The sequence below is a fragment of the Phyllostomus hastatus genome, unplaced genomic scaffold (genome assembly GCF_019186645.2).
Source record: "Phyllostomus hastatus isolate PE091 unplaced genomic scaffold, TTU_PhHast_1.1 phas_contig_86, whole genome shotgun sequence".
In the NCBI taxonomy this organism is placed as follows: Eukaryota; Metazoa; Chordata; class Mammalia; order Chiroptera; family Phyllostomidae; genus Phyllostomus; species Phyllostomus hastatus.
The window spans coordinates 47,489,689-47,517,212 of NW_025333977.1; the positions used below are offsets into that span (position 1 = coordinate 47,489,689).

The following is a 27,524-nucleotide window of genomic DNA, read 5'->3' on the forward strand; positions in this document are numbered from 1 at the left end:
CCCATTAGGCGAACTGAAAGTTTAAGACAAATTAAGTTCGATAAATATAAAGCTCTATCTTTGCAAACAGAATCACTGATTGAAATTAATACATGATGTATATCACATACATCTCAATAACTCAGAACTAGGTATTTATAGCAGATACCTCTAGCTGGCCAGATTAGGAATTTTCATTCTCTTCTTTTTGCTTGTGTGTATGAAAATGTTCTCTATATTGAACATACAATAATTTTTGCCAAAAGAAAATAATAAAATATATAACTTGTAGTGAAGAAATTATGAAGTTTTTCACCTTTGTTCTTAATTAACTGTAGACTTCAGAAAAGTTGCTAAAGTCATGCAAAAGTTCCTTTATCTTTTACCCTATTTATTTTAACACCATAATCACAGTGCAATCATCAAAATCAGGAAATCGACATTGGTATAACATTATTTCAGAACCATTTTAAAAAATAATCAAAGAAGACAAGGCAAAGGAAATGACAGAAAATAAAATCTTTTGTGAGTTAGTTATTTACAATTGAATTTTCTACACTTAATCAGGACTCCAACTTATTCAAGAGCAGATTACTGGGTATAGTCACAACTGATAGAGCAGAAGAAATAATGTAAAATAAATGTCAAATAAAATTCTTCTTGAATATAATGACTATTAAGTGCCTGGTTTGATGTAAGCAATCAATAAATCCTCTTATTATCACTCTTATTATTGTTGTAGTAAGGTTACTATCTAATGAGTCCTCTAGCACTTATCAAGGAGTATCGTTGATTGAAACATTTCCTTGTGATCACCAGCAGGGTTATTCCTACATTCCAGAATAACACTGTTTCCAAAGCCAGTCATTTCCCTACGTGAATGTCCTTGAAACAGACTGAACTGTTTCATCAAGAACCATGAGACACTTGGAGCCCAGCTCCTACTCCGAGAAATCTGTGGTGTTCCAGATTACACAGGCCTTTCCCAGGAGATAATCGTTTCCTCCTGCTTCAGACCTTGGCACACTAAGTGCTCCTACGAGGCAGAAGAAGGGAGTTGCTGAAGCCTTAGGCCTGCCTGGGATCTGCCCCCTCCTTTGATCCCTGCCCAGAATATTTTCCCACCTTCAGGAAAGTGCCACTCTGGGCCATGGAATTATTTAGGGTTCTTGACATGACCATGGCCAAAGTTCTTTTCATTTTAATAAATATGCAAGGATTGGTAAATATTTTTCTGCCTCCTATATAGCTACAAAAGTAAAAAGTCAAAACTTCAACTCGAAATGCACTTTTGATATTATCAAAAATACTTTTTTCATGTGGGAAACTATGCTGTATTAGCAAATCAAATTTTAGTCATTATCACAATTCACGAAACTAATGCATCCTACAACTATACATATGCTAACCCTAAAATTAAGGTTTAAGTTGCCATTTCAAATAGTACTTTAGAAAGTTAAAAACACCTGAAAAAACGTGAAACATATTTATCAAATTTGAAAAAAAAAAGCTTTCAAATAGAGTTTTAGAGGAAATTTATCTCTTGGTCTAATAGAATTAAAATATCAAGAAACTCAAGTTCATAAACAGGTAGAAGTTTGGGGGTAAGAATATATTAATGACCTGTTTAAATGGTTAATTTTGTAATATTTATAAATAAAATTCTCATTTCCCTAATATTTTTTGGTGAAGTGTTGGGTCAAAGAGAAATAAGGTAAAACATACCCCCAGATGAGCTTTAAAGCATTGATGGCCTATGTTAGCATACTAAAGTCAACAGAGCTGGCTGTAAATATTCAGAAAATTGAGCTTACTAGGAAACATCATTAGCGGGCTACATCATGAATTTGTGAAAAAGAAAGATAATTCAAAGGATAAGACATATATTTTTACCCATAAATTTAATATTTATTTTTTATTGTTTTAACAGGTTTAATTAATTTGTTTTTCTGGTATAAAATTATGTGGTGGTTGCAGCTGGAGCCTGGGTCCTCTGCACAGAAATTCCAGTGGGGATCTTTACAAGATGGTCAGTGAGTTCCTGACAGGGAGACTTGGTGAACACAGTCTCTTCCCAGAGGTCATGGATGTGAGCTGTAGGTCTTGAAGATGGCATCACAGGTGACCTCGGTAAAGTTGCCCAGGATGGCAGTGTAGCCCCTGGCCATCATCAGCAGCTTTTTGGGCACAGGGGCTAAGATGATGTCAGTGCTCTTGGGGTGGGGAATGAGGCTCACCAGCACAGGGCCACAGTGGCCAGTCACCTTGCAAGGGACAGTGCGGGTCTTGCCAATCTTGTACCCCCAGCAGCCTCACACAGAGGGATAATAGAGAGCTTGGCCAGGATGACTGGCCCCATGGATGACAATGGCTACTTCCTTTGAGCAATTAGCTCTCATATCACCATGTTACCCCGAATGGTAACAAATGCCTTGAACCAGGTCCTCTACCCAACACATGTCTGCTTTTGCATGGGCATAACCTTCAAAACCTTGTCCTTGAGAAATGCCCCCAAGAAAGTCATTGACCTCAGATTCCTTGATGGTCAATGAGAACAGACAGATCTCCTCCAGGGAGTTGATCTTCATTTTCTTGAACAGGAGGCCCAGCTTGGTGATGGGGACCTACTCCTTGTCCTCTGCCTTGTCTCCACAAACTTTGCCTGGCCCCAGTGCTGACCTCAACCTGGGCCACGACCTCACCCCTGGATATTGATGCCAAATCCTCCATGGAATCCACTGCAGCCCCCATTCCAGAGGCTCTGGGGACGCATGGGCCCTCTCGCAGCGCCGGAGTCACTTGCCTTTTGGTATTTCTTCTGAAAAGAAGCTAATATAATTTTGTAAAGATTTTGTTTATTTATTTTTAGAGAGAAGGAAAGGAAGGGAGAAAGAGAGGGAGAGAAACATCTATGTGAGAGAGAAACATTAATCAGTTGCCTTTTGTACATACACTTACTGGGGACTGAACCCACAACTCAGGCATGTACCCTAAATGGAACTGAACCAGCAACATCTCACTTTGGGGGATGATGCCCAACCAACTAAGCCACACTAGTCAGAGCAGAAGCTAATATTTTTTAAAAGGATAAGGAACACAGCTGCCTGGTTTTCTAAGACAGGCTCATTCAGATTCTTCTGGTAAGAGATAAATCACCATGTACTTGTTTAAAAATTACTATTTATATAAAAGAAAATTTGATTTAGGAAAGATGTAGCAATAACTGGCACATACATTTAAAATTTTTTTACTAAGTTCCAAAGAGAATCATTCTCAACCTTTTCTTTAGGGTACCTTTGTTATTGAAAGATTGTCTAAAACGTAATTAACTTATTCAGGTTTTTAACCAAGTTTCTAATTAGCTTTAACAAACTTGAAATGTTATATTTTGAAAAAACCCTTTAAAAGCTTTGTTAAACCACCCTGTCCCGTGATTCAGTTGGTTAGGCATCTCCTGAAAAGCTGAGTATCGCTGGTTTCACTCCCTGCCAGGGCACGTGCCTGGGATGCCAGTGTGGTCCCTGGTCGGGGCACATGTGAGAGGCAACCGATCAATGGTTCTCTTTCACATGGGCGTTTCTTTCCCCCTCTTTCTTCCTCCCTTCCTTTTCTCTAAAAATAAATAAAATCTTTAAAAAAATTAATTGAAGGGATATGTTTAACTTTTTATACTGAAAATAGGTGAATAAATATTATTACCTTTGCCAGACACATACAAAAATAACTAGTATGTGGCCATTAAATATATATAAAAGATGAATAATATATAGTCTTTCAATATACAAAAGAAAATAATGCATGTCTTGCATGGTTTATGCAGCATAAAGTATACAAAAAGAGATATTAATCACTAAGCTGCAAGGGACATTGACAGAGTTGATAATAAAGATAAAAACATTGCATTCTGGGAACTAGGAAAAAGGTATTCAGAAGCTTCATGGACTAAGGAGCAGCTAAGCAGGAGCGGAATGATGAGTGGCTTTCAATGGGTGCATTTCTAAGGGGTCTTCAAAGCTGAGGGAAAAAACAGGTCACAGAGATGAAAACCATTCAAAACAATGCAGTGTTTATTTTGGGTAAAAACATGTCTAATGAGAGATTATAAAACAAAGAAATAAAAATCTCTTTCAACTAAATCCAGAAAGAATATAGAATTCAATACAGAAGCTGAAGTGACCTACAAAAATAACAAGAGGATAAATATTTCCTAAACGCTAAAGCTTTATATGCTTTTTATTAAGGTTAATTAGCCAAGGGGTTATCTTGCTACCCACCATCCATTCCTGGAATCTCTTACAATCAAGGCCACACAGAGCAAAAATCTTCTGTAATGGATATTGTCTCTGCCCCAAAATAAAACAAAAATCCAAAACAAAACTAAAAGAGACCATCACAGCAAGCTTTAGCCTTTCTCCCTGCTTCTCCTTAAATTATCATGTCGAATTCCTCTCTACTTAGGAGGTATCTCTTGTCTTCAGGTGCCATCATTCATGGACAGACACACTAAAATTTCTTTAGTATTTAAGGGCCATTCTTAAATGTCACATCTTCATTATAAATTTACTGCCTAAGCAGTTACCTTTCAGAAACTAAACCAAGAGAAGTTAAATTACTACTCAAGAGCACACAGTGAAAAGGAACAGACCCCACCCAGTGGAGGTAGAGGGGTGAGGAGCTTAGATCCCAGAACATTGACCTAGTTTGACTCTTTGAGCCTTTCCCAGCCTAACACGTGCATTTGTTTGAAAGTTTGTCTATCAGTATGTTGCAAATTATGAGCCCACATGCACAGGCTGTATAAATGGCTAGGTGTCTCCTTCAGCTTATTTTTAGAATGAGATAAGTTATAAATAAGAACATCATTGTTTAGGTACATGTATGTAAATTTCCCTATCAAGAGAATGGCACCACCATACCCCAGGTCAGCCTAAAGTAATTCAGCATCCCCCATACAATAAATAACTGTTCTTTTCCCAGCCTATCTCATAAATATACCTCATTGCCATAATATCGTCTCCTATCCATCTCCACTGCTTCTACTATAGCCCAGGCTACTATTATTTTTCCCAAGATTTTCTGACTCCAACCCTTTCAATCAGCCTGCTCAATGAACGCAAATTTTTCTAGAATCTAATTCAGAGCAGGTAATGAATTCCACTGCCTAGAGCTCTAATGTCTACACACTGCCCTGGGGATAATGTCTATGTGGAACCAGAAACGCCTGCATTAGTGCTGCCTGTCACCTACAGAACCAATGAGCAGAGACAGGGATTGAGTCTTTATGGGTGCTTTATTCAGATAGTTGGCGACCTGAGAAGATGGTGGGTTTGTATTGTAACAGACTGTCTTAAATTCCATTTTAAATTGACCCTTTTTATAAGAAGAAGAAAAAAGGGGTTTGGAATTCAGGGAAAAAGTTAATCAGATAAAAGCTGCAGCATTCTTTCATCTGGGCCCTGGGTGGCTGATGTCTCACCCCTGAGTACCGTGGCTCAGATATCATCTTGACTGCTTGCAGTTCTCCTGAGGCACAAAGGTGGAACTGCTTATGACCTCCTGGAGCCAAGGTGGGTCACACCTTCAGTTTCTGAAATAATAGCTTTTAATAAACATTGATTACTAAGCTTATTAGCTATCACCTGAAACTAAAATTTTTCCAACATTTGAGTCCCCCATCATATGTTATTCAATCCTGCTTTAGGTGGTACTTCTCCCCCTTACCCTCACCTCTCTCCCCACAAAATGGTGAAGTTCAATAGGTTAATTCTGCTCTGTTCTCTAGGCTTGTGGACAATACCTCTGTGAGGGCCTTGGCCTTGGCCTACTCTTTGTCAGGCTCCTGTCTATAGGTCCTTCAGGTTTCAGCATGGATGTAATCACTCTAGGAAACCTGCCCCACCCATAGGCTCCCACCTAACAACGATTGAAACACATGCTCTTTTACCCACTTGGTTTTGTCATTTTGGTTGTTAGCCCTTTCCAGGTTGTGTGCTGGAAGAAATGAGTCCTGTAGTGCAGGAAGTTTGGATACAGCTTCGATTAAGAGGCAGAGGGAGGAGCAACAGTGCTGCCCACCCACCCTCAGGCTGCACAAATATTTTCCTTGTACTTTGGTATCATCCATTGTTACCTCATATTGAGAATGTCACACCCCCAGTGCCCCATTAGTGCTGGTGCTGCAGGTTAGCGCAGGCCTTTCAGAAGCTTTCCTGGAGAAGACAGTTCTGTACTTGGGCCTCAGTTTATCCACTTGACATGAAGCCCCTTGGATTCAGGACAGAAAGAAAGAGTATGTCAAGACGGTTGGGCTAGGCAGTACATTTCATTGGGCCTTACTCTCTTTATTTGTAAAATGGAGAGTTATCCTTAACCAGAAGGTTCAATGGGTCAGACCTCTGTAGCCAGGAGTTCAACCTTTGCTTTCTATCACACAGAAGAAATCAAAACTGTGGGCATAGAAGAGAGAGATCACTCCTCTCCAGGTCCTTCTGGCTCAGGACAGTTATATGATTGTGTTTGGTAGTTGCAGGAATCAATGTCATGGTTATTAGCTAGAAAAACCTGGAAGCTATTGATACACACTGGTGGTGCTTGCTGGCTCTCAACTGGGAAGTTGAGAAGATGAAGCCACTCTGGGGGAGGGTGTCCTGGAGAGGAAGGGGAAGTCGGAGGACCAGTCAAGTTTCAGTTCTACAGCTGCTAATGACGCTTTCGTAATCTTGGTCAGCTTCCTCTCTAGTCCTCGTTTTCCTTTTCTAGGTAATATGTGGTAGAAGAGCATGGGATGGAGGAGAGTGGTCATTGATAGTTTTTCCCTGTGTTAAGAGCATTCCTGAAGCCCTGGCCCTGTAGCTCAGTTGGTTAGAACATCATCTTGATACACCAAGGTTGTGTGGGTTTGCTCCCCTGCCAGAATCAACCAATGAATGCATAAATAAGTGGAACAACAGATCAAAGGCTCTCTTAAAAAATTTAAAAATTTTTAATTTTTAAAAATCAATTAAAAAATTTTAAAAAGCATTACTGCAAGAAAATCTGGTTATTTTAGGTTCTCATCATACCACTCGAGGTCACAATTAACTATCTCAAGAACATGTTAGTCAGTTTAGGATAGCCCTGTTACCTTCATAGTTTTATACACATAACTTTAAAAAAAAATGAAACAATGTCCCAGGTAAAGGCTTTGATTTATTCAGCACCCTCAACACTGAAGGAAAAGGAATCTATTAGGCTAATGGTTACCAGTTTCTTGCATATTAGAACCCTTAGAAGGTGTTAATGCCTGGTCCCTGTTTCTTGACACTCTAATTTCACTGATAAGGGGTGCAATGTGGGCATCAGTACATTTAAAGGTTCCCCAGTGATTCTAATGTACAGCAAAATTTTGGAATTTCAAAGGAATCTGATCTAAACTTTGTAAGTATTAACTTCATAGGAGAAAAGCAGGAGTCCTCAGGGAAGCATTTCTAGGAACATGCTTTATGTAGCTCCAACTTGAGACAATAATAGCCCCTATGCACCATTGAGTATTCCCAGGAACAAGAGCTTCACTAGAAGCTCTAGTTCAATTCATTTCAATGAATTGAAAAATGGTAACAGTAGCTTTTACTTACTAAGCTCTTATAATGTGCCAGGCATGTTACTCTTAACAGATTCTAGCTCATTTAATCTTCAAAATAAGAGGTTAGATGCTATCATCATTTCCACTTTACAATGAGGAAACTGAGATACAGAATGGTTAAATAATTTACTCACCATCACACAACATGACTAGTAAATTGCAGAGTCAAAGTCCAAATCCAGGTGGTCTGTCTCCAAGAGCACAAACTCTTAATCATGCTATTATACTTCCTAATCCCAAAACAGTGGAATTGCCCCCTTTCTCCCTTTTTGATCTATGTTCCCTCCATTAATGTTCAGATCCATTCTCATCCCTTCTTCACTCTCTAATCTCATCTTCAAGGCCTACATTTCTGACCATTGTTCATTCTTAAATTACTCAGATTTTTAGCACCACATAACACTGAGTCCTCTGGGGAGATACAGGGATATAACATTTATTTTCTCACTATGTGGCAGGGCCTTCACTAAAAGTTATGTGTACTATTTCACATGAGGCTCATAATAACAGTATTGGGAGTGAATAAGTAGGCTTGGTGAGGTAAAGTAACTTGTTCAGCTAATGTGGTTTGGTCTCAGGCTCTTGGTCCTGCCTTTACTTAAGGGCATTTCCATGTACCTTACTATAACCAAAAGCAGGTCCAACTGCCTGTTGCTATGAAATCCAATACTCAAGAGATAGGTGCTAATGTAAAGGAAAGTGGTTTATTTGCAGATGCTGGTCATCTGGAAGATGGAGGACTCATGACACAAAGCCCATCTCCACATCTCAGTGGAGGCAGAGGTTTTTATAAGGGGGGAGAGGGGAACAGAACAAAGAGATCAAAGAAGGGAGTTGCAAGGTTCTCTATACGCAGACGAGCACAGTCCATTCTGATAAGGCAAGTGATGGTCTGGTGTGCATCATCCTGGTTTAATCATCCTGGATTCATGTCATCCTGGCTTCATGTCAACCTGGCTCCATGGTTGAAGGTCAGCAAATCCCCTGGAGCTGGGATGCTTGAAGGTCAGGATCTGCATCTTTTGAAGTTAGTTACTAGGAACAAACATATTGCTCATCTACAAGTGACATATTAGTCACAGTTGATGCTTACAGAAACAGAGTCAAAAGAATGGTGGAATGGGATACAGTTTCCCACTGTTACAATTTTCCATTGTTACATTACCGTAAATATTTATCAAAGGTCTCCATAAATATTTATCAAAAAGTGAAAGAAAAAAGGAAGGAAAGGAAAGGAAAGAAAAGGAAAGGAAAGGAAAGGAAAGGAAAGGAAAGGAAAGGAAAGGAAAGGAAAGGAAAGGGAGGGAGGGAGGGAGTGGGGGAAGGAAGGAAGGGGAAAGAAAAGAAAGGAGAAGTTTCTTCTGTTAATATGATTATTATCATTAATATTATAGAATACTTTCAAATTCCCTTAGCCTGAGACTGAGTGAAGAGGTTATTTTCCTAACATCATACCACCAGGATAGAATTTTGAAATGGCTGATTTTTGATTTCCCTTGAGCTTGAACTGGTATCTTTTTCTGTAGGTATGTGTCTCTGTCACCAACTAAGAAGCAAGCCCTGTGTTTCGCAGTCTCCCCCTTCACTGTGGTAGTATCAAAAAATCATCAGGTACTTTTAGAGACAGATGACACCTTGGACATCATCTTCTCACTCCCCTTGGTCTGCAGATGTGAAAACTCAGGTCTAGGAAGTTTGAATGTTGGCACCAAGATCACAGTTAAGTGTGAGGCTGGGATTAGAATTCAGTTCTTCTGGACTATCAGCTCAATACTCCGGGTACTCTTTCAAAGTCAATAAATGCTGATTTGTGCATTGCTTTATGCTAATGTCAAAATGGCTTGTATTGTGGATGGTATAATATATTATACAAAAAGAAGCTTAAAACTATTTCATGAGTTAGTTACCACTGTAAATAATTTTGGGTCTTAGTAAGATTTCAGATTCATCCAGCCAAATAGTTCAGTGAATGATTCTCAGAGTTTGGTCAGGAGATCAGTTAACATTACCTGGGTATTTGTTAGAAATGCAATTCCTCTGACTCCACCATAGACTTATAGAATCAGAAATGTTGGTGGGGAGGAACAACACAATGTTCCTCAGGAGCTCTTCAGGAGATTCTGAGGCTTAGGTTTGTGAACCATTGGTTTAGTGTGAGATGTCTATTTGTTTGGTTTTAGAAATATGTAACTACAATGAAAAGACTCATTTGAAAGATTTCACAAAAGGGGAGTATTTTAAGTCAGATATCTTATTTATGTATTATCTTGACTAAGACTTATTGAGGCCCAGAAACAAGGAAATGTCACTTAATGTATTTTGTGAACTAGCCAGTTTTTACCTTGTAATTTTTCTCTAGGATAAATCCTTTCTTAAAATACTTAGGATTAGACTGCCATGACAAATGCAATACAAAGCCAATAATTGCAAGTATGTATTTTTTTTCTTGGAATAACTGGAAAGACATGAATTAGATTCTATGGTCCCGCTGTTATCCTTGCCCTGGGGGTAATCAGTATGTAATTCCCTGGCTCCTGCTGCCTAAATTGGGGGAAGGGGTCATGGGTCACAGAAAATTTGCAAAAATAACAGTTAATATATCAGAATGTAAAAGAGAACGCATGAGCCACCCACCACATGCCAAGCACTGTGCTAAATGCTTTAAATACATTATTTCATTTAATCCTCTTGACAACACTCTGAGGTAAGAAATTAGGCATTTGAGGCTGTGAGAGATTACATAACCGTGACTATATGACTATAAATGTTCCATTCAACGAGGTCCAAGATCATTCATTCAGCAAATATTTTTCAAGCACTCACTATGTGTTAGACAGTGTTCTAGGTACTGCGGATATAATTGTGAAGAAGACAAAGTCTCTACTCTCAATTTGCTTCTTGTCTACTATAGGAAAAAAATTAAAAAGCAAACGAATATATAATATCATGTCAGATAACGATAAAAATGAAATAAGAAATATAAAAATTAGGTAGGTGAGGTGATAGAAAGTACCAGGAGAGTATGTTACATGGAATGTCAGAGAAGAAATATTAGAAAAGAAAAAAGTGGGGGCAATAAGTCATGAGAAGATCTGGGAACAAGTTCTACGCACAGGAAACAGCAAGTGCTAAGTTTGTAAGGAGAGAATGAGCAGAGCAGTTAGAGGACTTCTAGGGTGCAATGTGTCTAGGGTACAATGAAAAAATGGATAGAAATAAGTTTGGAGAGAGATAATGAGGTTGGCCAGAAAGTGTAGGGCCTTGCTGGCCAAGCTATGAAATTTTAATCTGATTATCATGGGAAGCCATTGGAATGTTTTCAGTAGGAAAGTGACATTAGTTCTTTCTTCCTCTCTCTTATTTTTAACAAATACTTATGAAGTAACTGCTATGTCATTAAGATTCATACAATGAGCTTTACTTTGCCTTTAAGTGGCAATATGATTTGGGGTAGGTCTTTTAGCTATTATACTATGTCTTGTGGTCTTAAAAAATTACACATATTTAAAGTATACTGATGCTGGACCTCGGCTCATGGGGTCTGCAGCATTGTGGATGAGACTAGAGAAATTCACATGGACTACCAAGTCCTGGGGAGGAAAAGGGACAGCACAGCTTCTCTCTCAAGGGGAGAGCACCCCTGACCCTTGCCTTGACAAGCTTTTATTGGGTTTAATTTGCACACACAGGAATAAAGTTCACCTATCTTTGTCAGGCAGAAATGATTAAACAATAGGTAACATTCAAAGAACTCTGAGGGCTTATTCTGAGTCGGGGTCAGATAGTTAAAGGGCCACAAAACTTTGGGAAAAAAATCACTTCCTGCTTGGTCCCTTATCATTTAAATTGAGGGTATTAGCAAAGTAGGTTTCATAGGATTCTATGCATTCTTTCTTAGGCCTGGTTGCTCTAGGGAACCCACCCTTTCCAGCACAGTGTGGCACCCACCTCCAGCATTGTTTCAGGCTTAAGTCATGCAGGGGAAGTAAGGCAGCCAAGGGATTAGGAGACTTTTTGCAGACAGAATGAGGACTCAGGCTATGTCAAAGCTGAGGGGTGAGGGTCCATCACCCCCTTTTTCTATAGCCTCCCAAATCCTTCCCTGGGACCCCCATGATCATGACTGTCTTAGGTCATCCCTCCCTTGGGGAATCTTACCCATCATTGGCTAACTGATCAAGCACTGGGGGCCAGGCAGGGTGAAGTAAAAGGAGCACAGGCGGCAACCCTGCCAGGGAGATAAGCTTTGTCTCCTTAGTGGCTTATGGTCCCAAGGTCGCTCACTCAGCCTTAGCCATGTGGGGGTTACAGCTCCTGAAACCAGGCAGGGCAGTTCCCAAGAGTATACAAATAAGTTGTGAAATATGTATACACCCATACACCAATTACCAAAATCAAGATAATGAACATATCTATCACTCCCAAAAATTTACTTAGGCTTCTTCCTAATGTCTCCCACACACCTCTGCCCTGAACTCAGAGCTAGGCAACCACTGTTGTCTGTTTATACAGGTTGTTTGTATTTCCCAGAGTTTTATATAAATGCAATCATTTATATAAATGATAGTATGTATTATTTTTGTCTGGCTTCTTTCACTCAGTGTAATTATTTTTAGATCTACCCATGTTGTTGCATGTATCAATAGTCTGTCCCTTTTTACTGCTGAGTAGTATTTCACTGTAAGACCAAAACAAAATTTGTTTATCCACTCATCTGTTGATGGATATTTGAGTTGTTTCCAGTTTTTAACTATTACACATAAAGCTGCTATGGAAATATGGGTACAGTCTTTTAAAGGATATATACCTTCCATTCTCATGGGTACACACCTAGAAGTGGAATGGTTGGATCACATGGTAGATACATAATCAACTTCCTAAGGCAGCACCAGACTGTTTCAAAAGTTTTTGTACCATTTGACATCCATACTAGTTCCATATCCTCACCAGTACTTGTGATAGTCAGTATATTTCATTTTAATTATTATAATAAATGTGTAGTGGTTTTTAATGTTGGTTTTGACTGGCATTTCCCTAATGACTAATGATGCCAGGCACATATTGGAAACCTAATGCCAAATATAATGGTATTAGACAGTGGGCCTTGGGGGATGATTAGGACATGAGGATGGAACCCTCATGAATGGCATTAGTGATTTTATAAAGGACATCCCTACAAAGCCCCCTAGCTCTTTCTAGCAAGTGAGGACACAGCAAGAAGTCAGCAGTTTGCAGTCCTGAAGAGTGCCCTCACCCAACTATGTTGGCAACTTGATCTGGGACTTCCCAGCTTCCAGAACTGTGAGAAACACATTTCTGTTGTTTATAAGATGCCCAGTCTGTAGTATCCTGTTACAGCAGCCCAAATGGATTAAGACAGTGGCCATCTGCAAGCCAATGGGAGAAGACAGGAGAAATCAGACCTGTGGATACCTTGATTGATCTTGGACTTATTTCCAGAACTGTGAAAAATGAATTTCTGTTGTTTAAGCCACCCAGTCTGTGGTATTTTGTATAACAGACTAACACAGCCTTCTCTAAGGAAATGACAGTGTGGAACCCACTGCAACCCTTCCAAGTTGGCAGCCCTGCTCACAGCTCCTGACAAACATGGAAAGTATAAATATCACTCACCTCCCCTTGGCTAGCATGTCTATTTCCTAAGAATTTTAGATGAGCCAATGGTAGGAATCCCTATAGTAAGGGAGAGGTGGCTGTCTCTGAAAGGGATTGATATTCCTGGCTTTGAGCAAATCTTAACCTTTTCCTTCAAAATAGACATTTTTATGCAGGTGAAATTACCATGAACCTGTACGTTTAGTTTTGAAATTTTAGTTTAGTACTGAAATTGTGATTTTCAGACTTGAAGGAGAAAATCAATCAAAAAAGACAATATGGTAGATATTTGTGGAGGAAAAAGGGTGTCCATGAGTATGGTTTCTAAAACAAATGAGTGATACAGACTGATAGGCTGGTAGTTTTCCATAGCAGTCTTCCAAGAGTTTTCAGCCCTCTGCTGACTGACTAGAGCAACCAGCTTGTCCACATCTCTGCCTTGCTGACTTTCATGAACCTGTTGTCTTCCTGAGTCCCAATGGGCTGGGTGAAGAAAAGAAGGGGTGTTTTACTCACCTGAAGGGCACAGGAAATAGAGGCAGACTTTAACTTCGATGTGATTGCACCTACTTTGTAAATTCTTGGAAGAACGTGCTCACGAGGGTGGCTGAACTACAAACTGATTGAAGGAAATTATGCTTTTTGCAGTTGCATCTGTGTGCGAAGAGCAACATCCCTCAACCTATACTTATATAAGTATTTTCTGGATGAACTGGAAAGAGCAGCAGCCATAATACCTGCTTCATTTAAATCTGTAAAAATGAATGAATGAATGAATGAATGAATGATTGGGACTGCAACCACGAACTCCCAAATTTAAGATGTCAGGAATAGATACAAGGTACGGATTAGAGGATAGTTTTAGGATTTCTCTAGGGGCTCACAATAATCTTTTGTCAAATACCTGGAGTTCACTAGATGATGTCCACGGATTTTTTCATTCAAGCAAAATTTTTGTAAAGCGTTTTCTAGGCATTGCTCTTTCCAACTGTATCATTCTAGAATTTAAAGGACTTCTAGAGAGCAAATCTTCCGTGCGGTTAGTACTGAGTCGAGCTTTTTGCAGTCAGTTTTTTCAGCACTGTCCTCCACAGGCTCGTAGCTTTTGGGAAAATATGAGCGACGCTCCTGAAGTAAGTGTGAAATGGTACGTGAGAGCCAATGATTAAATGTTAAAACATATTCCAGGGCCTAAACATCTCTCCTTCCCCAAGGCGGTAACTTTTCTCCTGGTGAAAATACTAAGGGAAGGACAAGGCAGTGCTTCTTCCCGCCAACCGCTGAGCGCGTCGCGGTGGTCAGGACAGGGCTGCTGGGTGCAAGGCTCTGAAACCCGGGGCCGAAAGGCGGAAGGCTGCGGAGGAGCCGCGCGGTGCCTGGGGGGCGGCTGTGACAGCTCTCCAAGCTCCAGCCTCGCACTGCTGCGGTCCCTTTAAGAAGAGGAGTCGCATGCTGGCCCGGCTGGCGCTCACGTGACTCGGCTATGTGCACTAGTTTGCGGAAGTGGTCCAGCCACTGCAGCCGGGCTCAGGTTGCTTGGGGGCCCGGCCTGCCCCGCAGCCGGTGGCCGGCATGGTGCAGTTATACAACTTGCACCCATTCGGGTCTCAGCAGGTGGTGCCCTGCAAGCTCGAGCCCGAGCGGTTCTGCGGCGGGGACCCTGATGCGCTGTTCGTGGCCGCAGGCTGCAAGGTGGAGGCGTTCGCGGTGGCCGGCCAGGATCTGTGCCAGCCCAGGTGCGCCTTCTCAACGCTGGGCCGGGTGCTGCACCTGGCCTACAGCGCGGCTGGTGAGTAACGACTGGCCCCCTGCTTGGGGCTTCCTTCCTAGTCCTTCGAGCGTCCCCAACTGCAGCTCTGGGAGGGAAAGGGTCTTCGGCTTCCGGAAACTTGCCGAATGGTCTCGCTTGATGGGGTTGATTACTAAAAATACGCCGAGCTGCGCGGCTGTCATAGCAACCAGTGGTAAGTGCCTGCTTCTAGCGGGTGGGGATGCTGAAAGCTGCTCGCGTCCTGCCCTAGCCAGAAAGGGCTGCAGTTGGGTGGTTGGTTCCCCTGAACCCAGACACTTAAAAAAAATACAACCAACCAACCAGCCAACCAGAAACGTTTTAGTTTAGAAAATTTCAAACATACATAGGTAAGGAGAATAGTATCTTGAACCCCAGGGACTCCCAGCTTCAACATTTAGGCCAACTCCTGGCCAACCCTTTTACATCTATACCTTTGTATACAAACTGTCAATTTTTGAAGCTCACATTATATGCTGATTTTAACGTGGAACTCTGCTCTTAGAACGCTTCCCATCCCGACCTCCGACCCTCTCCTCCCCAGTGTAGCAGCAGCCACTATTATTTTTCCACCAGAAAAGTGAAGTGTGCCAAGAAGGCACTGTGTGGGTTTGTGTATCTAACAGTTAATAATAGGCACGTATTCAGATTTGAAAATGAGTCACTTTAGGGTTATTTTGAGTTTAATCCCTCCTTTTCAAGAGAAGTGTAAAGGTGTAAATTGAAGTGTTTACAGCGGAACCACCCCAAGGGTTCCCCGAGGCTGAAACACTTAATAATGAAGAGCAGAACATGAATCTGGAGGATTGACCATCTTCCTCTAGTCCTTTTGCTCTTTGTGGCTGTTTTGGTGTGAGTTCATAGAGACTTTTGGTTCTCAGTTTCTGTTAAAAAAAAAAAAAAAGTTGAATCACTGGATCAGTCATTTCCAGACACGAGATTTTGTGGATTAGAAAAAACTGTGGGGCAGCTATATATGGTATCTGTTTATTTTGTCAAAGATATGTTTTTTAAAAAATGAATAACCCTTCTATTTACTGTCACCATTATTTATAAAAAGTAAACACTTAGCCCCAAATGTTGTATGTCTTTGTTTTATGACCAACTTACTACATTTATTGAAACCACAAAAGTTGGCATTTGTGCTGCCTTGTCCCTACCAGAACCAATAAGTAGAGACTTAAAAGGATTGAATCCATCTTGATCTCCTCCTGGGAACACAAAGGGTGAACTGCTTTCTAGCTTCTTGGAGTCAGGGTAGGTCCTTGCATGCATTTCAGTTCCTGGAACAATAGCTTTCTACATGCAATAATCACTAAGCCTCTTAACTATAACGAAAGCTAAACAATTTAAGCTCTTGGGTTCCCCTGTCATTATTAAGTTTTTCTTTTTGACTAGTGAAGACATCCACAGGGATCTGCACCGGTCCACAGACTAGTTTAAAAACCATTTCTTAGACCTGTAAGTTTCCTTTAAGCAGAAGATTCTGATTTTGATATTTCTTATGAAATCTTTTTCGATCATTTCACATTATTGGCAGTTTTCCCCATCTCAACTCCCTTGTTGGCACAGGAATTCTCACCTTGAAGAGCTCTACTGAGTGGCAAACTCATCAGTTTCAACTTTAGTGTGAGTATGAGGGAGAGACAGAGACAGTAGTATACTGTTTACATTATTTGCCCCAATCTTCCAAATGGACATTTATTCCAGAATTGGAAGTGGCTGGCATTATGTAAACTTTAATCTTTCTTGTCTGTCAGTAGTGGTGATTCTGGGGATCCTTGGATAACACTGCTGGTGCATAAGAATTAGCTGGGGGACTTTTAAAAAATACTGATGCCTTGACCACAGCTTGGAGAACCAGTGTCAGTTTCCTGGGGTGTGGCCCAGCATTGGGGAGAGTCTAATATTTAGCCAGGATTAAGAACCACTGACCTAGAGCCATAGTGGCTGCTGTAGGCAGGGAGTAGATTGGTGACCTCACTAATGAGATGTTGAAAAACAAAGATGTTTTTATAATCCAATTGCTCTCTTAAAATCCAGGAGTCATGTGGAATGCATTAGCATGGGTCATATAGCTCTAGGGTAACTCAGTCCTTGGCCTGAGCTTCAACCCCTGGGTACAGCTTCTATTAGTCTACACATAGAGTTAACTCTTAGCTATGCACTATCTGCATGTCTTCCATGTCTCAGCTTTTTCTTTTTGGTGTTCTTTCCTCCCACTTACAGTAACTTGGATGTGGAGATTTATGCTGTAGACATGCAGTGTCTTCCTCTGTAGCAAATCTCCCCCATGAAAAACAACAAATCACTGTGGCCTGGTAGCTCAGTTGGTTAGAACAACATCCTGATACACCAAAGGTATGGGTTTGATCCCTGGTCAGGGCACACACAAGAATCAACCATTGAACGAATAAATAAGTGGAGCAACAAATTAATGTTTCTTTCTCTTTCTCTCTCAAATAAATAAATAAATAAATAAAATATTTTTTAAAAGAACAGATCTTTTAACAGCCATTTATACCAGGTAGGGCAAAAGTAGGTTTGCAGTTCAACCTCATGAGCCTGCAGAAAGGGTCTGCAGCTACTTGCTTCTGCATGCACATACAGGAAGTCAGTAAGCCAACAGCAGCCTTTCAATTTTAGTTCATTGGAAAAGGGCTTCATTACCTAATGTTAGCTTATAGTAGGTTCTGCATTTTGAAGAACCCAGACTTATCCTCCCTACCCACAAAGTTCTAAAGATTAAAATTTAGCTAAAAAAATTAATGAAATAGAATATGCAAGAGCATGTTTGTATAATATAGAAGACAGAGGAGACTAGTAAAGCAAGTTAGGAAACTCAGAAGTCAAGAAGGAAAAGATATTTATGACTACGTAAAAATTGTATGGTAAAAGATGTCATAAGTAAATAGAAGAATCAAACAGTAGACTCTCAACAACGATTTGCTGTTTATGGCCAAGAAAGGATTGTCATTTTTACCCAGAGAGCTGCTATTCCTTAATAAGAAAAATAAAACAGCCCAATAAAAAAGTGGGTAACTTGCAGAAGACAAATTATACATGGCTGATAAACAAGGGAAAAGATGACCAACTTTATGAGAGGTCTGAAAAATATAAATTATAATAACCATTAGAGTCCATGTTTTCCTCATTACATCGAGTCAGTGCTGGTGAGGGTGTGGGGAAAGAGGCATGTCAAATAGTGCTGGTGGCAATATGATTTTCTATTATGTAATTGTGATAATAATCTGGCAATATTTATTAAAATTTAAAATGCATTTACCCTTTGGCCCAACATTCTTACTTTTGGGAACCTACACCATTGAAACAAAACCCCAGTAAATAAATATATAGATGTAGGCCTATTACTGTAGTGTGAAGTAAAGTGCAGTGGTAACAAAACTGGGAATATTTGAATGTATATTAATAGGGGAATTGTTGAATAAATTATGGCACATGTTATGTAGGATATTATGCAAAAATTGGAGAGAATGTTAGATTTCCACATATGGACCTGGAGAGAAAGATTTGTTGGTAATTTTTTAAAGTTGCAGGGCATTAAGTATATTTTGTGTGGTTCCATTTTGGATATTAGAAAAAGAGGCAAACACCACTCTCTGAGCTATGCTTATATAAGAGAACGGTGCTGAAGGGCACATGCCAGGCTGCGTGTGTTAATACTGGCTTCTCACAAATTGGACTACAGGGGGAAAAACATTATACTTTTTATGTCTCTCTACTGCTTCAACTTCTCACAACAAATAGGAATTACAAATTTACTTTGTAATTTTAAAATGTCTAGTAAAATCAACAATCAAGGGGGAAATTAGCTTAAATTTAACTTTTATTTAGTATGTGCAACTTTATCTTATTTCTAAAAGTTGACATGAAGATATAACTTTTGTGGGTGGGTAGGGTTTGGGTTGTACTATAAGTTCTGCTAACCACAGAGTCCCTTAATTTATAGCTAATTTTACAGTAGCATCATACTGATACTACCAAGCTCTTTGTGTCAGGAGAGTTTTGTTGGAGTTGTAGCTTCAGAGCTACAGTAAACTCTTGGAGCTAATATAAGGAATAAAATATAACATTTCTGTGTAAACTACATGAATAATTAATGTGTATCTTAAGACATTAAAATGGAGAGAGATTGTATTTCAAGAACCTAAATGTCTAATGTCAGTTAAAAATATACCTAAGGTTCTGTTACTTTGGGTTTTGTTCTGGTGAATCTTTAATTCAACCATTCACATTAGAATTCATTAATAGTTCCTTTTCATGATGCAAAGTGTAAGTGGTTGTCTCTAATTACAAATTCTAAGTATAACCTTATTTCCTCCTCAGGAGACTATTTGGTAGCAATTGAAGAGAAAAACAAAGCTACATTTCTACGTGCTTATGTGAACTGGAGAAGTAAAAGGACTGAAAACGCTCGAGTGTGTATCCGAATGGTTGGGCATAATGTGGAGCCACCCTTCCGAGAAACCTTCAGGGACCAGATGTCTATTGTTGAAATGCCACTGTCTGAGGCCCCCTTGTGCATTTCCTGTTGTCCTGTGAGAGGAGACCTTCTTGTTGGCTGCACAAATACGTTAGTCTTATTTAGTTTGAAGTATCAGGTGATTAATGAAGAATTCTCAGTATTGGATTTTGAACGTTCTTTAATTATACACATACATAATATCACTCCTGTTGAAATTTCTTTCTGTGTTGGATATGTGGCTGTCATGTCAGACTTAGAAGTCTTACTCCTAAAACTGGAGTCAAACCATAAAAATGGAGAGAGCGTTCACTACCATCCGCGTAATACCAACATTCCAGTGAAACAGGCAGAAGGTAAATGATGACTGCTTTCTTGATTTAGTATAGAGAAAACCCTCACTTCTCACAATCTCTGATGCACTTTAGTATGTGTATTACCAAGTTGCATTATATATAAATGTAGTTATTCCATAAACATGGGATTTGGGTTTGTGATCTGGCTGCCTGTGTCTTACTCTCTGGTATGCAAATGACTTTCCGTAATATTTGTCAATAGAAATAATGGAACAACTTGCTCAATGAGGAATTTCTACCCTCAGTCTTCATATTTACTTGTTGAATGACCTTGGGTTCATGATGCCGTCTTTGAATTTCAATTTCTCAAGTAAAAAATGGAGATGATAATCCTTTTGTGCATTATCAGTTGTTATGAGGAATAAATGAGCAAGTATTAAGACTTCAAAATCATAGTGCCTTGTTAATACATGAGATGTGTTTATGTATATAAATAAGTAAAATTACTCTATATCTTTAATTGGTGGGGGATGTTTTGAAATCTAATTTTCATTCAAGTAGTATTTGGAGTTGTTAAACTCTTCTCTTAACTATATTTTTTAAGGCATCAGTAATGAAACTTTGCAGCTCGAGTCAGATGATTTTGTTATCTGCCAAAAGCCCATGGAACTTCTTGGTGAAAAAAGTGAACAGTCTGGAGTATCTGTTACACTGGAGTCAACAGGATTAGATGATGAAAAAATGAAATATTTCCATGTTCAGTATCTGCTCTATAGGTATTAGAAAGCTTTTCATTCACCAGCATTTAATATATATTTACCTGCTTCAAGTACATGGGAATTAGATCTCTCTCTCTCTATTTAAATACACAGACGTTTTGCTCCTGACATTTCGTCCTATGCCTTGTCTGATGACGTTAAGTTGCATTCACTTCAGCTGCTACCTATATACCAAACAGGTAAGTACGACCGTGATCCAGTGCAGTGAGGTGAAAAGGCTCCAGCTGGGAGGCTAGACTGCCATGGGTAATAGGTTAGGTTCTTCTACTGAGTCTCCCTGCAGCCTTAAACAAGTTCCTTAGCAAAGGGCTGTGAGCAATAGAAAGGGAAGTTGTGTCTGCTAGGAGAAGCCATGAAGAGGACGTGACAGACAAAAGCCATTTCTCTTTTTGAAAAAGATCACTTGACCCAAAAAGAGAAATCAGAGCCCTGCTATAGCTGAGGTTTATGTGGGTTCTAGCTGGGTATTTGGCAAACTTTTTATGATGGCCTTGTAAGCAAGGTGGGAAATGGTAGACTGACGAGAAATTTATTTACAGCAATGTTTTCTAGCCTTGCTGAACATTGAATTTACTTGGATGCTTTTAAAAATAGTGATGCCCAGGCTTTACATGCTAGAGATTCTGCCTTGATTGGTTAGTTATGGAGCCCAGATATCAGTATTTGAAAAGCTCCCCAGGAATCTGATGGGCAGCCAAAATTAAGAATCAGCATTGGGTACTGTACTGAGTCCTGGCCTGTTTAACATTTTTAAATGTTGCCTAGAGAAAGATACAAATATTTTGATTAAATGCATTTATAACCTTCATTTACTTTTTTGCTTATTTCAGTAAACATTTATTGAACACTTACTCTGTTGGGTATGATGCTGAATACTAGAGAACCAAAAGCAAAAGTAGGCCATGTGTGCATGGACTTACAGTCTCAAGGGGAAGGTAGATGATTATTAATTGAATAATCACAAAAAGGAGGATATAGTTATACACTAAGCCTGTAACAAAAGACCCTGACCTGGTGGTTGGGTAAGGCTCCTAGAGAAAGAGGATCTGAAGAGTGAAATGACACTGGTTCGGAGCTAGGTTTGGGGCAGAAGCAGTGGCAAAGGCGTGTGGTGGAGGGTGAATCTTGTTTGAGAAACTAAGAGAAGAAAGATCAGGAGGGTTGAGTAAAGGAGAGAGGGTTGTGAGAAAATGTTGGGCACCAGACAGGGTCCATAGTCATGTTAGACAGTCAACTCTTTATCCAGTAGCTTCCTGGAGCACTTGGGATAAAATCTGAAATTATTTCCATGGCCTACATGACCCTAATTCTGAGCTTATCTTGTTCCACTCACCCTGCTTGGTATTCTTGATCCATATGGCCTTTCTTCCTTCCTTAGATATGCCAAGTGCACTCTTTTTTTTTTTTTTAAAGATTTTATTTATTTATTTTTAGAGAGGGAAGGGAAGGAGATAGAGAGAGGAACATCGATGTGCGGTTGCTGGGGGTTATGTCCTGCAACCCAGGCATGTACCCTGGCTGGGAATTGAACCTGCAACACTTTGGTTCACAGCCAAACATGTGCAAGGTATAAAAGCATCGTATGTTTGGAGATTAGTGAGCACTTGTGACCGACTAGAGCACAGATATGTGTAGGAAAGAAGAGGGAGAGAGAACTGTACAGGTTGCTCTGGGCCAATTATGGAGACTGGAGAATTGGACTCTCTTCTGTTACTAATGGGTGTCCTTGAAGAGTTTCAATCAGAGCTATACTTTAAAAAAAAAAACTTACATGATTATTAAAAATTTCAAGCACATAGGTGTAGAAAAAATAGTACAATGAACCACATCCTGTGTCCCCATCACACAGCTTCAGGTGGTGCCTCTTGACCACTCTCTGCCCCATGTCAGATTATTCTGATGCAAATTCCAGAGTTTATGCCATGGATTGCTTTATTTAAACAAACTCAAAATACCATTTCACATTTTTTAAAATATGTATTCATATCATATATCTAGTTAGTGTTCAGATCTCCCTGATTGTCTAAAAATATTCCTGCCCTGACTGGTGTAGTTCAGTTGCCTGGGCATTGTCTTGCAAAGCGAAAGGTTGTGGGTTCATTTCCTGGTCAGGGCACATGCTTGGGTTGTCGGTTGGGTCCCTGGTTGGGACATATGGAGGAGGCAGCTGACTAATGTTTCTCTCCTTGTCTTTTTCCCTCCCTTCTCCTGTCTCTAAAAATAAATAAATAAAACTTTAAAAAATAAATTTTTTTCTTTAATTCATTTGTTTGGATCAGATTTCAAGTAAGGTTCATACATTGCAATTGGTTGCTGTGTCTTTAAAGTCTCTTTTAATACGCTGGCTCTCCCTCCCTCTTTTCCCTTTTCTTTGCAATTTGTTTAGCAAGAAACTGGACTAACAGGTGTAGAATTTCCCACAGTCTGACTTTTGGTAATTTACTCCCCACAGTGCCATTTAACATATTCCTGTATCCTCTGTATTTCCCTGTGATTTGGCAGTTCTATCTACAGCTACACTTTTCAGTATGGCAGCCATTAGTCACATGCTGCTTTTGAGCACTTGAAATGTGACTAATCTAAATTGAAATATACTGTAAGTATAAAAATTCACACTATTATCTTGAAGACTTAGTACCAAAAATACATATATATATATATATATATATATATATATATATAAAATCATTAATTTTTTGTTGATTGCTTGTTGAATTGGTAATATTTTGGTTATGTTGGTTAATACAATGTATTAAAATTTTGCCTGTTTTTAGTTTTGTAAATGTGATTACTAGAAAACTTTAAATTAGCCGTGGCTGGCATAGCTCAGTGGATTGAGTGTGGGCTGCGAACCAAAGCATCACAGGTTCGATTCCCAGTCAGGGCACATGCCTGGGTTGCAGGCCACGGCCCCCAGCAACCACACATTGATGTTTCTCTCTCTCTCTCTCTCTCTTTCTCCCTCCCTTCCTTCTCTAAAAATAAATAAATAAAATCTTAAAAAACAAAAAAAATTTAGTAAAAAAAAAAGAAAACTTTAAATTACATATGTGACTGACATTACATTTCTGTTGATGGTGCTAGTCTAGACTTAGTCTTGATCAGATTATTATTATTATTAGATAATACATGTAGTATTAAGTTCTGTTGAAAGGTACATAGTATCTGGTTGACTTTTTTTATAATGTTAATAGCCATTTATGATTATTACCTAGATCTGTTCATTTATTAGGGGTTACAACATGGTGATATTCTAATTATATCACTCTCTTTTAATTTCTTACTGGCGTTCTTCTGTAAAGAGCAAATTCCCCTAGACAACTCTTTGGTTATCTACTGATAGACTTTTTTGCCTAGAAAAGTCAAGATATTGCTTCCTTTTATTTACTAGTTTTGTGTTTTTATTTTCTTTTTCATACAGGTTCTCCTTCTTCTGAGAGAATAAATTTGCCTCAGGAAAAAGAGTTGCTGAGTCTCTTTTGTTTTTTCTCATTACCTCATGTGGGCTATCTCTACTTGGTGGTCAAATCGGTTGAATTAATGTCAGTTTACCAATATCCTGAGAAGTCTCAGCAGGCAGTGCTCACACCACAATTTTTGCATGTCATCACAAGGTATGTTACAGTGTCACCTGCTGGCCTTTGAGTCACTTATTTTTCTGTAAATTCTCAAGGTGCTTTCCAAATCTTTAAGAGAATTGTGTGAACCAGTATATAGTAGTATAAATACATGTATACTTCTGTCTTTTGATGGCCCATTCCTGACTTTTTAATGTCAATGATTTAGATTCTGGTTTGCCTTTGTTTCATTTTCTTAGACTGGATGGGGAATCTTTGTAAGAAAGAATGCGGTTCTTCATGAGGGAAGATTTTCATAGGAAATTGTAGTGAAGAATCAGTGGGGCCAGTCAGGGCATCTATAGATTTCTTTTCCTAATTTTTTTTCACTGCTGTTATATCCTTCCTGTATGAGTTAATTATTTCATAATGGTTTAAAACTGTAAAGGGGCCAGAAAGACCATCTGATTTTACCTTCTGATTGGTACAGATGGGGAAATAGTCCAGAGGTTGAGATTGGTTGAGGTCATTTTGCTAACTGGTGGTAGGTGTCTTCTGAGTTGCCTTACCCTGGTATGCTGGCATATAAACTGGGGTCCTCAGCAGGGCTTTGATCTCATTTCCTTTTATCTTAGCAGTAAGTGATACTTTTGGTTCTATTTTCTATTTTTTTGAGCTTAGATTATGTGTTAAGCACTTGCATTGGGTCCTCTGGCCAAGCAACTGTGAATAAGGTACACCATCAGCTGCTAAAGCAACAACATAAGAGGGGGCCAGAGACACATAGGCAGGGCACAACACTAGATTTGTGAACAATGTCTTAAAACTTCATGAAAGTGGTATAGGCCCTGGGAGTAGAGAAATTACTTCTGACTGAGTCATGTGGCAAAGTTTTTCATGTTTGACGTGATTCCTGAAAGCTAGTTAGAATTTGACAGATGGAGATTGGAAAAGGAAGGGCATTATGGAGGAAAGACTATGGCTATGTCATACAGTTCTGTAGGAGCAACCAATAATTAATTGTAATGTTAATTAAATTAATTTTTAAAAGGACAGTGATTTTTTTAAAGAAACTGGACTATTATCAGAATCTCCAGCAAGTACTAGAGTATATTTCAGAGAGTACAGGGCCCACCTGTGGATTTGATGCCCATTCCTAAGGTGGGTGCCCCCCACTCCCTACCCTCTCCCTGGTGTAAGGAGAAATGCTATTGTGTGTTTCTTAAGTGAACATTGTGGAGGTAGTTAGTCTTCTCATTTCCCAAAGTATTCTGTAATAATGTTCCTTAGGTATGAAGAAGCTGATATCTAGCTTAGGTTTTGACCAAAGAAAGTGATATTATAGGGATACTTGCGGTCAAGATTGAGGTGTAGGTAGACATGCTTTTCCTCCTTGCACAACCATAAGAAGGATCACAACTAATTTCAAAACAAAAAATACCCAGAACTGCCAGAAAATTGAGCTGTATGGTCCAACAACTGAGGATTTAAAGAAGCTATATTCATATAGACGGGATGGAGGGGTGGAGATGGGGAATGGGGGCAGAGAGGACACTGTGGTGGTGGTGGGTGGAGGAGAGGCAGTGGTCGTGGCCATTGGAACAGGTGGCCCCACATTCATGTGTGGTGGATAAAAATCAGGGGATACCTGATGAGTGAGTGATCCTAGCCCCATGCCAGACCATGCAGCCCAGGGTTCCAGCACTAGGAAAAATAAAGCCTTATTACTTCTGTCTGTAAGAACCAATGGGGGTCGGGGCAAGGGAAGAAACTGCTGGTTTCTCAAAAGAGGCCAGAATGTAAGACACACCCACCTACTTTGGGAACCACAATCAGCAGCAGCTGAAGGGGCGCCATCACATATAGGAAATGGGTGAAGTGACTGGAAATGGAGTGGGTACCAGGAGAGCCCCCAGAAGTCAGCCAGCAGTGGTATTGTCTCCTCTTTGACCCTCCCACACACATGGATCCACAAAACGGTGAAGCAGCCTGCCTACTCTGGCAAATATCCAAGGCTCCACCTTGTACAACTTAATAGGTGCGCTAAGACAGGGAGTCAGAGTGGTTCTATCTAGTACACAGACACAGGAATACTGCCAAATTGAGGAGACAAAGAAATAGGGCCCAAATGAAGGAACAGAACAGAACCCCAGGAAAAGAACTAAGTGATTGCAGAGATAGCCAACTTATCAGATGTAGAGTTCAAAACACTGGTGATCAGAATTCTCAGAGACCTCATTGAAAACAGCAAAAGCATAAGTAAAAAAATGAAGGCTACAGTAAGTGAAATAAAGAAAAATCCACAGGAAACCAACAGTGAAGGGAAGGAAGCTGGGATTCAAATCAACAATTTGGAACATAAGAAAAAAATAAACATTCAACCAGAACAAAATGAAGAAATAAGAATTCAGAAAAATGAGAGTTTAAGAAGACTCTGGGACATCTCCAGAAGGGCCAACATGTGAATCATAGGAATGCCAGAAGGAGAAGAAGAGCAAGATATTGAAAACTTATTTGAAAAACAAATGAAAGAAAACTTCCTTAATTTGGTGAAGGAAATAGATATACAAGTCCAGGGAGCACAGAGTCCCAAACAAGTTGGACTCAGGAGGATCACACCAAGACACATCATAATTAAAATGCAAAAGGTTAAAGATAAAGAGAGAATCTTAAAAGCAGCAAGAAAAAGGCAGAGAGTTACCGACAAGAGTTCCCTTAAGACTATCAGCTGATTTCTTAAAAGAAACTTTGCAGGCAAAAAGGGACTGGCAAGAAGTATTCAAAGTGATGAAAAGTTAGGTAGGACCTACAACCAAGATTACTCTATCCAGCAAAGCTATCGTTTAGAATGGAAGGGCAGATAATGCGCTTTCCAGACAAGGTAAAGCAAAAGAAGTTCATCACCAAGCCCTTATTATATAAAATTTTAAAGGGTCTTATTTAAGAAAAAGATCAAAACTATGAACATTAAAATGAAAACAAACTCACAACTGTCAACAACTGAATCTAAAAAACAAAAACAAAGCAAACAGAACAGGAACAGAAGCATAGATATGGAGGTCATTTGGAGGGTTATCAGCTGGAAGGGGGAAGGGGGAGGTTGGGGGAAAGGGGACAGGGATTAAGAAGCACAATTGGTAGGTACAAAATAGACAGGAGGAGGTTAAGAATAGTATAGGAAATGAAGAAGCCAAAGAAAATTTATGTAAAACCCATGGACATGAACTAAGGGGAGGGCTAGCTGGAAGGAAGGGAGAAGAGGCATGAAAAACCCCATGAATTTTGAGCCTGCATTTATGAAAGAATGGAAGCTGTTGTGTGGCAAAGGAGAAATTTGGTTTAACATATTTGTGTTTGAGGTTCTAAGGGAATATTAAGAGGAAATGTTAAGTAGGCTTTTGGAC

General features: G+C 39.6%; 1 protein-coding gene and 1 pseudogene across 2 annotated transcripts in view; one reads left to right on the forward strand and one right to left on the reverse strand.

Annotated features, from left to right (window-relative positions):
* Positions 1-1,939: 1,939 nt before the first annotated feature.
* On the reverse strand, positions 1,940-2,710 carry LOC123827224 (annotated as a pseudogene).
* Positions 2,711-14,697: 11,987 nt separating this feature from the next.
* HPS3 (HPS3 biogenesis of lysosomal organelles complex 2 subunit 1) overlaps positions 14,698-27,524 on the forward strand; it is a 39,105-nt gene continuing 26,278 nt past the window's right edge. For both annotated transcript variants that reach the window (XR_006787231.1, XM_045852095.1), the window contains exons 1-5: positions 14,698-15,005; positions 19,353-19,844; positions 20,389-20,560; positions 20,657-20,742; positions 23,985-24,177. Coding sequence is in view for 1 of the 2 variants with exons in the window: in XM_045852095.1 (XP_045708051.1) it covers positions 14,789-15,005; positions 19,353-19,844; positions 20,389-20,560; positions 20,657-20,742; positions 23,985-24,177 (1,160 nt within the window). In the remaining variant the exon portion in view is untranslated. The remainder of the gene's footprint in view (positions 15,006-19,352; positions 19,845-20,388; positions 20,561-20,656; positions 20,743-23,984; positions 24,178-27,524) is intronic.